This window comes from Trichoplax adhaerens, genomic scaffold, assembly GCF_000150275.1.
Source record: "Trichoplax adhaerens TRIADscaffold_6 genomic scaffold, whole genome shotgun sequence".
NCBI classification, from domain to species: domain Eukaryota; kingdom Metazoa; phylum Placozoa; class Uniplacotomia; order Trichoplacea; family Trichoplacidae; genus Trichoplax; species Trichoplax adhaerens.
Window position 1 is genome coordinate 2,685,819 of NW_002060948.1, and position 14,758 is coordinate 2,700,576.

The window sequence follows — 14,758 nt, forward strand, 5'->3', positions numbered from 1 at the left end:
TCGAAACCTGTGTACTGAAATCTATCGTTCTGTTTGTAGAATCATTATGCAAATCCCCAAGAAGGAAGTAAGAAATTTGCTTGTAATGTTTTTCTAAGGAATGCTGATAAGGATTAGTATATATGCACTATTAAAAATTAGTCGTTATATAGTATAATCGAAGAATCATCCAATGCTAGTAATATATTTAAAACAGTATCTCTTGTTACTTGATAACTTGCTCACGGGCAGTTTACCAGATGAGTACATTTGAATCTATCTTATAGATTTACTTTCATATATCATAAACAATTTATCTAATTTGATAAAGGCGTGAAGTAACTCAAGAACATATACGCCTTTTTAAACTTTAGATTCAATAGTTTGCTTATGGGATTCTTGTAATTTTTCATATTCTCTAGCCCTATTGTATAAGACCACTCCAAGAATGACTATCAGGATGCCAAAAATGTTCATAACCGTAACAGGATTGTGAAATATCAATATCGACAATAGTATAAGTAATGCACGCTTTGCTGTGTTCGCCACACTGAAATTAAGATATAAAAAATTAGCCTAATAGGACATGAAAAAAATCAGTATTGAATATTATAGTAAGATTACTATAGTACTGTACAATAATAATTTATATAATAATCGTCATTCTTTATACCTATGAGATACGGGAGATATGTCAGCCATCAGAACATATGCTGTCACACTCTGTAAGTGAAATCCTAAAGAATTGAGGACCATCATTATGGCAACAGTTTTATCAATAGCGACAATGTCATCTAGATGAAAACCCTAAACGAAAATAAATCAATTATTATTACACCTTGAAATCCATGTTAAATTTTATTTAGTAAAATTTAATGGTAAGTTTCAAAAAATATTCAAAATAGTAACTAGTATGCGCATACATACATTATAGAACCATAGAGGAATTTGAACTACAGCAGCGGCAGCGCTAGTATAAAATTGTAATTCGACGGGCCTATAAATAAATATAATACGAATTTATTGTTATTATTTAGAGATAAATACTACTTCAACAAATGTGATTGTAACCTGAAATTTTAATTGACTTACGTGTAATGTTCTCCGCTCAATAATTTCTTTGAAAATACATTTTGTATACTGTTTGGAGGAATATAAAAGTAAATGGAGTAGTTTAAAGTCAGGTATCGAGTAAGTCTATCGGTTGTTACTTTAGTTTACATAATTTCAGTATAGAAATTTCGTTAAACTTTAGACAGCATACAATATATATAGATGTAAATATATCATGTATCAATATTAATATCAAGTCAAGCGATCTAAAATTATAGTTTCCTAAAGTGTATCTTGACTGTTTAAGAGTATAATTAGCGAAAGGTGTACATTACTCGATGACTAATGTAAATTGGAAAAAAAGTTAGTAGGAAGTAATTATTCATTACCAGTCCACAATGTTATTAGAAACGGCTGCCAAGAAACCTAGCATATTAAAACCGATTTCTGTAGCGCTACATAGTGCCAGTCCAGCAGTAACTGGTAATAACGCTAAATTGACATAAACGCCAGTTTTCTCTTGCAACATTATCCAAGCTAAACCGACGGTAAATATTGGTGCCGAAGATTTAATAGTTTCCGTAAATGACACAGCTACATATTTTAAACTAATCAAGCCCAAGACAACAGTTGTAAACCTGAAAATGACAGCAAATAAAGTAACTTAGTTAAATATGCGTTCGCATCACAAACATCAGTACAATGTAGTAAACTGTGAACTATACTGCATTGTTAAGACAGGTGGCTGCCGCTTTGAAATACAGTGCAGAATATCATTATTGTTACAGTATTAATGATTTGCAATAAGAAATATATTTCACTAATGGCATTCTATAATTACACGCACTTGCGGAAAATTGATACTATCTAATCATCAGATCTTAAGATTATAACGTGATCAATATACATTATTGGTTTATATCAGCAACTAGTTAATCTACCGATATGCTTTCAATTCATATATCTATCGATAGAATTACTTTTCAATATCGAACTAAGAAAAATAAGTTTGTATCTTGATTAGAGATTGAAGAGATTTGCTACCTCATAATACCAACAAACGCCATGTTACGTATAAAATTGGTGTGTTTTACATCTGGAGACGGCTTAGCATGTATGTACTGATTCAAGCAGCAAGGAGTATTCATTTTAATACCACCTAGCAAAGTCGTTGTAAGAATTTGTGCCATGGCTAATACATTTGGGTCACCATTTCTTGTGGATAGGATAAATTTATTAGTTAATGATGTTAATATACTAAAGGCACACCAAAGTACCAATGATACACCGACTCGCCATCGATAAAAATTATCTATGGGTGATCTTTTCCTCAGTAACGATGGATCGATATTTATTTTATAGTCCAAATCCTCCTTGACTTTGGATGAAAGTTCAGTTGATCGTGGCGTGGTTGGAACACTTAATTCGCCATCAGACGATTCAGTTGCAACGGCAACTGGTATTGTTGACATGGCAGCAGTAATCACTAGACACGATTGAAATTAATCTTCGTGTCTAATCCGCTGCTGGAGAAAACTCAACAAGATCGATGATGATAATTCTAATAATAAAAGGTACGATATCGCCCCAAAAAGAAAAAAAAAACAAGTTCTAGTACTGAAGAATTGAATATTGGTATCAAATTCAATATCAATGCAAGTCATCTAGTATCAGTTCAAGACAGTAGCTAGTATTTACAAGATGACATGAGTATTGAATTTCAAGTTTGAAATGTTGGTAGTCAATTAATTGTAGAGAGAAGGGTATGTATACTGTAGGTTTAATAGATTCTAGTCGACAGTAATAATATCAGAATACGTAATTGCATGTGTACTGGAACATCATTATAGAATATAGTCAAGATTCAACACTTACAAAAAGTTACCAAAATGATACAACATATATTTACCGTTTCTAAAATCATCACTGATATTATAGTACATAGTACACATTTCGACGGAACAATGTAACCAGCATATCGATAATTAAACAAATTAATTACAGTCGAGTTAGAAGTACACTTTACCAGCTACGATCGTTTAGCTAGAAACAATTGAAACTCCTTGATATTATAATAATAATAATAATAATTTGAAGCAATTGCAAATTACGTACGTTGATCAATTCAGTTCTACGGCATTGATCTACCTCTCTACCTCTCTATCTCTATGCAAGGCACTATCTAGGCTGTAGTGGATCTAATTATATATATGCAATCATAATAAAGCTCCAGCGCATGGTTATCCAAGCTGCTACCTAAAGGTCATTTACCACTTGAATTGGAACAGTATGAAAAATAAAATTTGGATTTCTCCCGTATACACACTTACACAGTCTTACGCAGTAAGATGCAGCTGCGCATTCCAACTGCTCTTCCAGCACAGCCCAGTACAGTACTGTACCAGGAACTTTTGTTGATGTCCAAATCCAACCTGGCTATGAAGTGATAGCGTACAGTATGCAATGCGGCTGAGTGGATGGTATGGTACAGTACAGTACTGTACAATAGACAGTATGACACTATCTGTAGCGTCGTTCTTCCAACAGTACTGTATGACACGATCTGTAACGACGTTCTTACGATCTGACGCTAGTGACTAGTTGAAGTGTTACCACAATTTCACTGTATTGCGCATGAGTACAATATCATCGATCACAGTACTGTCAACTAGTGTCAAGGGACTTGTACGACGAATACAGTACTTAGTATTAGAAGTCGCTGGTACTGTCGGGTACTGTATCATACAGTACTCGTCCAGTCAATACAGTACTGTGCACTGAGTCAGTATGGAAGAGCTTTTTCTTGTAATAGGCAAAACTTGACGACCATACGTTACTAAATCAAACACGGATTGCATCTGGTACTGTATCAGCTGTTGCATACAGTTTAATACTATGCACTGTACACTGTAGTGTACAGTGCGTAGTACTGTACAGTATTCTTTTTTTGGGGGGGGGTGGAGGTTTCTACAGTATTGTACTGTACAGTACTGTACTGTAAGTTACTGTATGTTGTACTGTACTGTGGCATTGTACTGTAAACTTGCAGGACAAGTTTCTGGAACTGTCGTACAGTACAATACGTTACTATACTGTACAGCGTTCATTACCCAACAGTTTAATACTATGCACTGTACACTGTAGTGTACAGTGCTTAGTACTGTATTCTTTTTGGGGGGTTTCTACAGTACAGTACTGTAAGTTACTGTACAGTACAGTATGTTGTACTGTACTGTGGTATTGTATGTACTGTAAACTTGCAGGACAAGTTCCTGGAACTGTCGTACTGTATGTACCCGTACAGTACAGTACCGTGCTCATCACGCTAGTTGACTGTGTACTGTGTACAGTACGGTACGGTACTATACAGCGTTCATACCCAACTGACCAAGACAAAATGGCGTTTGCTAACGGATGCAAGCGGTTAACTCCTATCGTGTCATCGCTACCATCATCGACGAATGGTAATATGGAATTCAAATCGTTATTTTTTAAATAAAACTGTATCTTTAATGAACAGGGATGTCAATATTGGTTTCAAATTTAGATTTATTGACCATATTCAGGTTTTAGCTGTAGTGTTGTACTACACCTATACAGTAGACAGTAGTTCTATCATGGCTACAGTATGTTGTAATATCTAATCTTTTGGTGTACAAGATCCATGGATTACTTTACGCGTATGGAAAATTACATATGGGATTCGTCATTACCAACATGAATCAGTTCTATTAAAATACTGTATAGCTTACAGTACTGTAAAGCACTCTCATTAATTTACAGCAGCAACACGGATCATGAACCGTTGCTGTGGTGTTGTCATCATGAAAGCAACAGAAACTTGCTTACGGTTTTAGTTACTATATTCTGCACTGTAAATGGAGAATGTACCTCAGCGTCAATTAAATAGTGACAGTTGTTGGCATTGAACTCTATTCATTTTCTGAATAAAGCTTAACGCTGCTAAGATAAAAAAAAATATGGAATTAAACAAGTAGCGCACGTACAGCGATAGACATACTAGGCCTACTTTAACCCTTCTTGATCCATAAGTTGCTAGATCATTTACCGTACCCGTGTAGCAACATTGTATAGCTGGGGTGGCCTAGTGTACAGTGGTATAGCATTAGCGGACTGTTATCGAAATTCTTTCACAATATCATAATATCACAACTATTTAGTTGCCAGTGAACTGCACAAGTTCAGTACTGCCGTTTGCTATGATTCTGCAATAGTCTTCGATTCCAATAATTATAATTTTACCGAATTGGCATTCTTTGTCTAGACCTTGTAATATCTCGATTTAACATACTACTCTATGCTGTAAAGCTTTTAGATCTTCATCGCGTCGCTTACTCTCCGGCACGGAAGAAGCTCCATTCGGATATGCTTGGAGTATACCGAAAAAGATCGTGAGTTGATAGCCTTACCTGCATAGTTATAGTGGATTAGGAAGACCAAACAGATTCGTATATAAGCTATTCGGTAACTTGTTAACGCATCATTTCGGAGTATCTACAGCAATCTGATAAAAGTGATAACAGTAGCATAATCATAACAGTATTTTAATCAAACACTAATCAGACAAAAAAGATTCGTTTTATAGCTTATAGCTAAAAGTCTACTATAGTTCACGCTAACAATTATTCTTTGTAATTCAGACTAGTTTCTCTCTAGAGTCTCTAATGCACACTACTCCTACATGCCCTATAGCACCTAGAACCACAGTAACGCATAATACCTAATTATTCTACATTAATCTTTATCCATCAGTATTGCATTTGTAAAAATTCCTATTTCTTGCTAAGATGGACCTATATTATAGTAACTGCTGCTTGTCAGATTTTTTACTCTTTCTAATAAACACTCGCTACGGACACTAGATTGCCTGGCAACGATAAGAAATCGTATAATCCACATAGGGACTATCCTTAGATCAATTACTATTCATTTTATAAATATATATATGAAAATCAGGCAGTAAAAATCATAGCAAACCGATTTAAGAAAATTATCACAATTGCACAAGTCATTAACAATATTAAACTATTCGAGATTAAGTTTCAGTATTACTGCTAGTATTTGCAATAGCCGTTTTTTAATTTTGTAAATTTACCTTTAATGCTGGTTTTCAAACTGTATTATTGCAATCTTGATTGTTAAGGCCTTTTTAATTAGTCTGCCCGTAGTATGGATGACTGGCTCAAAATTTCTTCGAGGTATTAATGATATGTTTGCCTTTATATTATAGTTTATTTGCTCTGCAACAAAAACCGTTATGAAATAATAAAGTATAATAGCATTCTTCTTGACTCATGATTGCACTTTTTCAAATTAGGTTGCGAAGAAGGAGCCAATGAAAGGAGCCTGTTAGTTAAACTTAGAAGAAAAGTTTACAATCAAGTAAGATGCTACCATTTCAAACGCTATTTCAGTAAATAGATTTTATTATTACTTCTATTTTAATACAGTAATAATCTCTTTGTTTTCTCTAGCCATTTCAATGGGAAGACCAAAAAGTGGTAAGTGTTCGCGCAGTATAGTTTCATCGGCACTTATAAACGAGCTACTGCATTAATCCATCGACTGTCAGATGATTTATCAGTCATTACGGGCATTGATTGGAATAATAATTCTTTTAGAACTGTAATTGATGATTTATTTTCTTGTATCTGTTTCCGTTTCTTTTAATTAGCATCCCCTTACATGGTTTATGGCCAAATATATGATTATGGATCCACAAAAACGTGAAGAATTCTGGGAAGAACACATGCGTAAGGTGAAGAAACGTCGCGAAATTCACCTTGCGCAAATGCGACAACCCCAAAATCCACCAGTCATGATGATGCAATACCCTGTTGCGAACTATGGAGTTGAACCTAAAGGCAAACCTATTGGACCTGATGGTTTTTAAGCCAATTGATTGTGTTAAACTTATGGATTTTGAAATGTTAAAATAGCCAAAAAATTTGCTCATTTAAAATGCGAAATCATGTAACCTATATTTTATGACCATACTGCGCCAAAGTGAGGTTTCTGTATGCGGTATAGTTGCTGATTCTAGTATTTAAAGATTAGATTACGCTATATGCGCTCGAAGAATTTCAAATGTCATCATGACTTCTTTTAGCTCGATTTGCTCTCATTCATTCATGTGCTTGGTAACTTTTTGGTATAGAATTTTATATTGAATGAAATGAAATTGATCCATTTAACATCAGAAAATGGATGCATACAAAAGTAACATTTGTCAGAAGTTAAGGTACTATCGATACTGCATGTAGGAATACTGTTTTGCATTGAAACTGAAAATAAAGTCACTTTTGAAAATACCCTATGCAAACATCATTCATCGCTTATTCCAGTTTCTAATTTTAACATATAAATACACCCATATAAGATACTCCTAGTATAGCGACTAGCGTTGCATTGCAACCTAAACATTCAGCGTACAACATTCCCTAATTTATAGTCAAAACCCTCTAATCTTTCTCTCCTACCCTTCCTTACAGAAGAAAACTTTGATATCAAGAATTATCATTTGCCGATAAACGTCGTTTTCATTTAGCCGATAGGAGACAAACTCTGTTGCGATATTGCAATTAGCATACTTCATTAACGATTAAAAAGAGACTAGATAAAGCATTATGTATTTATTAGCACGGACATCTCTCCTTGAGATTTTCTCTTGGAAATCCCTGTCATTAATTAGTCTCTTATTAAGCCATTTACTCTTTTCAAGTCTCAGGATTGTCAGTACTCAGTTGAGATATCAGAAATATACGGTCTACTCTACCGTATATTGTACTGTATACTGTACGGTGTCGTGAGTGTGAACTACAGTACATGCTGCAGTATGCAGTATGGTAATGATACTGTGCCAATATACTGTACTGTTCAGCTGTACTGTAGACTGTATGGTACAATACACTACATTATGTATTATACAAGATTGTTTCGTAAACTCGTAGCCATAGCAACATACGCCTTGTTGTTGCTACTGATGATACTGCTGCTACTAGCTAGAAATCATCGTAGTTGTATGTTAAACCTGATAAGTTGTCTACTAAACATCCAGCTAAATCACTAAACTATCGAAAATGCCGTCCAAAGTAAAAAAGAAGGATCATAATGAAATACAAAATAATGAAGTAAGAATAGCAAATTTATCCTTCCTTGCTTTTATTAATCATTTCAGTTATTCCCTTACCCTTAAAGTAATATTTACATCAGCAGTATCAGTTGCCATTGAATACATCTGTAATAATCAAATAAATAGAGCTAAGATTGACAACGATAGATCGAAATTACGAACAGATTATAGAAAATGAATCGTCTATTTTAATTTGATTGTAAGCGTAACGAAAGTATCACTATCAATAGTTTGATCCAGTTAATCTGATCTCCAAAAATCCACGAACGGTGGTTTTAATGTTGGATTCGCCGGAGGAGACAGTGTTAGCATCTGCTTGCGAGGCTATTTATAAATTTGCCGAAAAGTGTAAGTCAATCTTATCTCTAGAAGGCTATACAGGAATACTAACAATTATACTGTATAAACAATCGTAAGACTAGATTTGTAATTATTTTCGTATCCGAGTCTCAGTTTCATATGTTACGATAATGTAATAAGTTTTAGTTTGGATAGAGTTGTAGATTTTATTCAACAATGAATTGAAAATCTCCATCATTTCATATAGCCGATGCAAATAAAATCGAACTACTGAATACTGGCGTAATCAATGGTCTTAATCGTTTGCTATCGCTTGATGATAAGGCAGTGAGAACCCATGCCGCAGCCTGTCTAGGAACATTAACTGGTCATGGTAAGCCATCATGATCATGCTACGTTTTCTAACTGCTTGCATATACACATAGCATGCTATACTTAGTAATTTTTTATTATAAACTGTATACTCATCCTGAATGATGATTTACATCCTCACCTAGCCGAAATCAGAAAAGCACTTCGTAAAACAAATTGTATAGAGCCACTTATTGCTTTAATACAGCCCGAAGGTAAAATAGTTTTAAATTATTATTTCGCACAATATTATCATGACTATCATTTATAAGTAGATAAAATTATTATAATAAGTCTAATTTTCAATTTTTAATTCGAAAGAGGAACTTATCTGTCACGATCATGCGAGCCTTGCCTTGTGTCATCTTGCAGCAGATTTTACCTCTAAATTAGAGATATTTGAAAAGAATGGATTACAGCCACTAATTAAGCTCCTAACTTCTATTGATAGCGATGTACAGGTAAAATCTATTGAAATAATCTTAAACATACATAAACTTCATAAAAATTATTCATAGAGATAAAATATTTTCCGTGACCAAATGTTAAACATTTGAATCAAAAATAACAAAGATTGATATAATAATTATATCTACAGTAAAGTATTTTTTAGTTATATGTCTAGCTATAATCATTCATAAACTTATGGATTTAACGCAGTTGCATATATCTTCGATGTTTACTTATATGGTCACTTATTTTTAATTAATGTAGAAAAACGCTGCTGAAGCCATCTGCTATATGGTTCAAGACTATCAGAGTAGACTAGCGATTCGAGATCTACATGGTAAAGTAGTCAAATTTAATGGATCAACAGAAATACTGCAGCTTCAAAAACCTGGATAAATATACTGTACTAACACCCAATAATGTATTTGATAGGTTTCAAGCCGTTATTGTTACTCCTCGACTCTGATTACCCAGTTATTCAAGAATTATCCTTAACTACTCTTTTACGCTGTACTCAAGATAGTTAGGGCAACATTATTCATATACAGAGCTATTACTTGTAAACGCTAAGATTAAGATGCTATATTCAATAACTGTCATATTTATGCTAATTCAACTGTAGCTGATAATCGTGCTGCAATTCGAGAAGTTGGGGGAATGGAAAAATTAGTTGATTTTATTGGCAATAAGGTAACATACTCACACCTAACAAAAATACAAAGCAAAATTCAAATGAATGCGATAATACGATTTAGAAGGATACCATAAAATATTACTAAATTGTTACAAATATCAAAATATTTACTTGTAAAGAACTGAATAATTATCAATACAGTTAATATTAATATATTAGTTATTCTCGTTATATAAATATCTATTACCTAAATTCTTTAACACTACTACTAAAGGACTTTGAAGATCTTCATGTTAACTGCATGGCAATAATCTCTAACTGTCTAGAAGATCACGAATGTATGAAGGTAATCATTCGTTGCATAGGTTATAGCATCTTACCGATATATTCGGAATAAAGAAAGGTACTTTAAATAAATCTAAATTACTTTTGCTCATTAGCTCATGCAAAATAATCGAGGCTTGGAGAAATTACTTGCTTTCACAGTTGATTCAACATCTCATGCAATGCAGCAGCGAGCGGTAAACAAGTCATAAAATATGCGATTAGGGAACTTAACTTAAAAATTCTAGTGTGCAACTAATGCAAGTTAAATTATAATTTACATATGATTATCTTTAGGCTAGAGCAGTTGGAAATGCTGCCAAAAATGGTAAGGAAACGTCAATATTTAATAATTCAACAACAAATACAAAGTAATAATTTAACATCGATGAAAAATAAAATTACAGATCAACTCTTTATCATCTCTAATAATAGCTGAAAACAGAAAGATTTTTCGAGAAATAGAATCCGAAAAACAAATCATCACATTATTTGCATCAGATGTAAGCATGCTAATGATCTAAATTACATTAGTAGTAAGTGATTATTATTGTTCTTTATTAAAGTATTAATTTTATATCATTGGTACATAACAGAATATCGGTGTGCAAGCAGCCACAGCTCGTGCTTTAGCACTAATGGCTGAAAATTCTGGAAGCAGAGAGGCAATAGGACACTTCGGTAGGAATTTAGAAGATCATTGAGTAATCTTATGAATTATTTTGGACGCTATCCTCCTAATAATATCCTTAATATAATCTAATTATCACATGACATTACCCCTTACTCAGATGGAGTACCACCGCTTATCTCTTTACTAAATAACGAAAATGTCGAAGCAAGAACTTTTGCATCTCTTGCACTCGCTAATATGACATCTTCCCATACAAAGAATTGCAGGTAATTATACCCTTAATTTGCTCTCATTCTGAACAATAGCTTATTTGTTGCTGCTACTACAGAAATGGTAATATATTTAATCTCTAAAATATTATATTTATATTTTAGTTTGGTCGTCCAAGCAAATGGAATTGAACCTCTGATAGCATTATTAAACGATCATAAATTTGAACCACAAGCAAATGCTGCTGTCTGTTTAACTAATATTGCCGCTGACGGTAATTAAAACGACCCTAGTATCGTTGAGAATTCATGACATATAGTGTTTTAGGTTCTCAAACTATAGCATAACTGACAATTAACGATTTAAACTCTTAGAGGGATATCGAGCAGAAATCCAGCGTCAAGGCGTCGTACAATCTCTCGTCAATGCTTTACAATCTATGTTAGCAATTGTAAACTCATTTTTATTAGTAACATATTTTTTCTTTGAATTGTTTCAAATCAGTGTACCGGCTAGCCAACTAACTATATACGATTCAAAGCTAACTATATATCTCGCTATTACACATATAGTAATAATACAGTACAAGCAAAAGCTACCTTAGCTGTTGCAGCGCTCGTATGCGATACAGAAACTAGAACTGAGGTAAAATTTATAAATTTAAAATTAAGAATTTTATTATTCTGTAATTTTAATAACAACTTAAAATGCTTTCATTAATTTGGCTGCTTAGCTGCGAAATTATAGTGGATGTGAACGAATTGTAGCTTTATTAAAATCTGATAATGATCAAGTGCGGAGATGTGCTTGCTGGACTATCAACTCTTGCGGAAATGACCTGCCTACTGCTACCGACTTTTGTAAACATGGGTAAATGAATATCAATTAGGAATATTTGACTCAGCATAGTTAATTCTGATTTAAATTAAATGATCATCTGATATTCTTCGTAATTATACAGTGCATTAGAAATACTGCAGGACATTGCAACATCAAACACGCGACAATCGCGATTTGCAAAAGCCGCTCTTGATTGCCTACTAAATTGCAATCTCTCAGCCAAATACAGCTTAAATAATGAAATTAGTGCTCAAAATTTTATTCAGGATGGATTTTACGATGCAGGACAAGTTAGTTCATATCTATAATATCAATAGGCGATATTATAACTAAACTGTGACCTCTAAAATTAGTACATACTGTAATTTAGACACTTTAGCTCGATATATTATCATACATTGAAAGAATGGCATTTCTTGAAAACTTATTCAAATTTTAATTCGTTACTGTAACTGATCTTAAATACAGTTATTAACTTTAATTCATATCTTAACTTAGTTACGTCAAGGGAGACCATTTCTAAGCCTTGAGGAATTTAGTAAATCACCTATAGATGCTAAAAGACCTTATCTGTTGGTTTATACTAAGAATCCTATCAGGTAACTATAATTGCATGCTGTATGCTGCTAAAATAGATGAATACGATAATAAAAGTGTCCCGTTAACCAGTTGGTATAAATTTGTAATAGAGCATAATAAACTATCTTTACAGGAAAGTTGAGACTCCAGTTACTCAACCCACATCCGAAAAGAAGCACTCAAGCAGACGCCGAGATGGCCGAAGGTGGGGCTTAACTTTCATATCTGTATATATATAAAGTTGAAAACTTCTTATAATTAATTACCGAAATATTCGATTTTAATGGTAATTAAGTCCTAATTAAAATCATCTTTATAGTAAAATGAGATCCCGTGAACAAAAAGAGCGAGAAGAGACTGCACGCGAAGAAGAGCAGCAACTGCTACTTCAACAACAGTTGGAGGAGGAAAGAAAAGCCGCCGCCGGTGAATGGAGGCCAAATTACGATGCAATCTTAGCAAATTATATACAAGAAGCTCAAAAAAATATTCAAACTTTACCCAATACGCGTGAGCAAGTTATTGCTTTAGCGAAGTAAGTATTAGGATGTTTCAAATTTATCTATATTCCCTACCTTTACGACATACCATGCTATACGTCAAATTAGGGGTGGTTAATTATTTAGGAGCCTAATATCAGAAAATTATTCTTATTTTTGTACTAGATCTGTTAGCGACAAAATGGGTGGCGTTATCGAGAAAGCCAACTTGGCTGGTTTTGGATATGAACTACATATCAATCAATTGAAATATGAATTAAAGTCGAACATTATACCTCTTGGTTCTATTTCAATGGGAACATTCTATCACAGAGCACTGTTATTTAAGGTAAGATAAGTGTTGCTAATCTACTATAATAAAAAATCAGAGAAATCCTGTAAGCTAGTTGGAATGTAAGGATAATATTACATACTGTTCTTAATACACGTATTCTCTGTTACTGATAAAGAGCTAATTTATGAACCTTATTCATTAATTATAATTATAGGTCGTTGCCGATAGAATAGGAATTAGTACATCTCTGATAAGAGGAAAATATACAAGAGCGTGGAACGAAGTACTAATATCTGACGACCCAGAGGTAATTTATACTATGACCTTCACAGAGTAACCTTCTTAGTTTGAGTTATAAATACTTACTAACTTTTTTTGTACTTCTATCATCGTAATTATTACAGCCTGGACAACCCCGCTATCCACCTAAAAAGTATATTGTTGACTTAATTCACCAACCTGGTCAGTTGCTACTGATTGATTCTATGGAAGCCAAAAAATACTGTCGATTGTAATTAAAAAAGATAAAATTCTATTGTAACTTGTATCCTCTTATAGTACTACAAAACGATATTATGTACCATACTTGTACCCATAATTACATATAATGGACTAGTAATCTAAGTTATATTATAATTACGACTATCTTGCAAGGGTAATATTAATAGATTCGACATCAATTTCTTTTTTAAAACTCTTTATAGCTTCGACAGCTTTTTTGGTACTATGTAATATGTATCAATTTAGTTTATTATCGCCACAATATTTTGTTTCAACTAATGCTTCTATTTTATAAGCATAAATATGTTATATATATATATATAATATATATATACTGCATATGTAATAGCATAATTATCGTAGGATTGACATAACGCGTAACTAATAAAATAAATATGGCAAAATAGATTGCTATTCTTATCCCAATGGCCTATTTCATTGTCAAAATACAGTATAAGCTTGCATAGTTAAGATACTATATCTACTTGAAAGATACCAGAAAAATATTAGCAAGGTAACATCTGAACGTAGGTCAATTTTAAACTATATAGTATAAGAACGGTGATTTTATCCACAGGTATGAGGATACCATCAACGTTTTGCGATATTTTGGAACAATAGCCGAATTATCCTTCCTTGATTTACATGATCTCCATACAATTAATCGTTTCTAATTCTCTTTTCATTATATTGATCGAAAAAATTTCATCATGTGCATCGAACATTTAATTCATATACACATTACTGTATAATTTATACATCATAATTGATACAAGAACAACTATACAATATATTATAGGCCATAGTACAATTATTTGGCATAATATATAACAGTATATCATCTAAGTACGTTGGTCCCTTCGAGAAAACAGTTATATGGGCGTATTACAAAGACCAAAATTCATATAGACAGTATAAACATCACATCTATGCATCGTAATATTTCAGGATAAACTGACACTTTTCTTACAGAATC

General features: G+C 33.1%; 3 protein-coding genes across 3 annotated transcripts; 2 read left to right on the forward strand and 1 right to left on the reverse strand.

Annotated features, from left to right (window-relative positions):
• Nucleotides 1–384: 384 nt before the first annotated feature.
• On the reverse strand, nucleotides 385–2,312 carry TRIADDRAFT_3406 (uncharacterized protein; the record flags this gene model as incomplete). Its single annotated transcript, XM_002113667.1, has 6 exons — nucleotides 385–529; nucleotides 653–786; nucleotides 889–976; nucleotides 1,072–1,119; nucleotides 1,422–1,670; nucleotides 2,077–2,312. Coding segments are annotated over 6 exons (900 nt in total), but the record flags the coding sequence as incomplete, so codon positions are not given.
• Nucleotides 2,313–6,226: 3,914 nt separating this feature from the next.
• On the forward strand, nucleotides 6,227–7,184 carry TRIADDRAFT_64003 (uncharacterized protein; the record flags this gene model as incomplete). The annotated part of the gene is made up of 4 exons (XM_002113308.1): nucleotides 6,227–6,251; nucleotides 6,371–6,435; nucleotides 6,528–6,554; nucleotides 6,728–7,184. The coding sequence occupies 4 exons, from the start codon at nucleotides 6,227–6,229 to the stop codon at nucleotides 6,944–6,946; spliced, it is 336 nt and encodes a 111-aa protein (XP_002113344.1). The 3' UTR covers nucleotides 6,947–7,184.
• Nucleotides 7,185–8,132: 948 nt separating this feature from the next.
• On the forward strand, nucleotides 8,133–13,796 carry TRIADDRAFT_57401 (uncharacterized protein; the record flags this gene model as incomplete). Its single annotated transcript, XM_002113309.1, has 24 exons — nucleotides 8,133–8,183; nucleotides 8,416–8,533; nucleotides 8,733–8,858; nucleotides 8,983–9,051; nucleotides 9,158–9,297; nucleotides 9,551–9,623; nucleotides 9,909–9,976; nucleotides 10,195–10,266; nucleotides 10,361–10,441; nucleotides 10,542–10,572; nucleotides 10,680–10,747; nucleotides 10,841–10,925; nucleotides 11,036–11,144; nucleotides 11,253–11,362; nucleotides 11,463–11,529; nucleotides 11,661–11,733; nucleotides 11,822–11,958; nucleotides 12,050–12,218; nucleotides 12,427–12,527; nucleotides 12,641–12,712; nucleotides 12,827–13,042; nucleotides 13,173–13,335; nucleotides 13,496–13,588; nucleotides 13,686–13,796. 24 exons carry the CDS (start codon nucleotides 8,133–8,135, stop codon nucleotides 13,794–13,796), a joined length of 2,403 nt encoding a protein of 800 aa, XP_002113345.1.
• Between the last annotated feature and the right edge of the window lie 962 nt (nucleotides 13,797–14,758).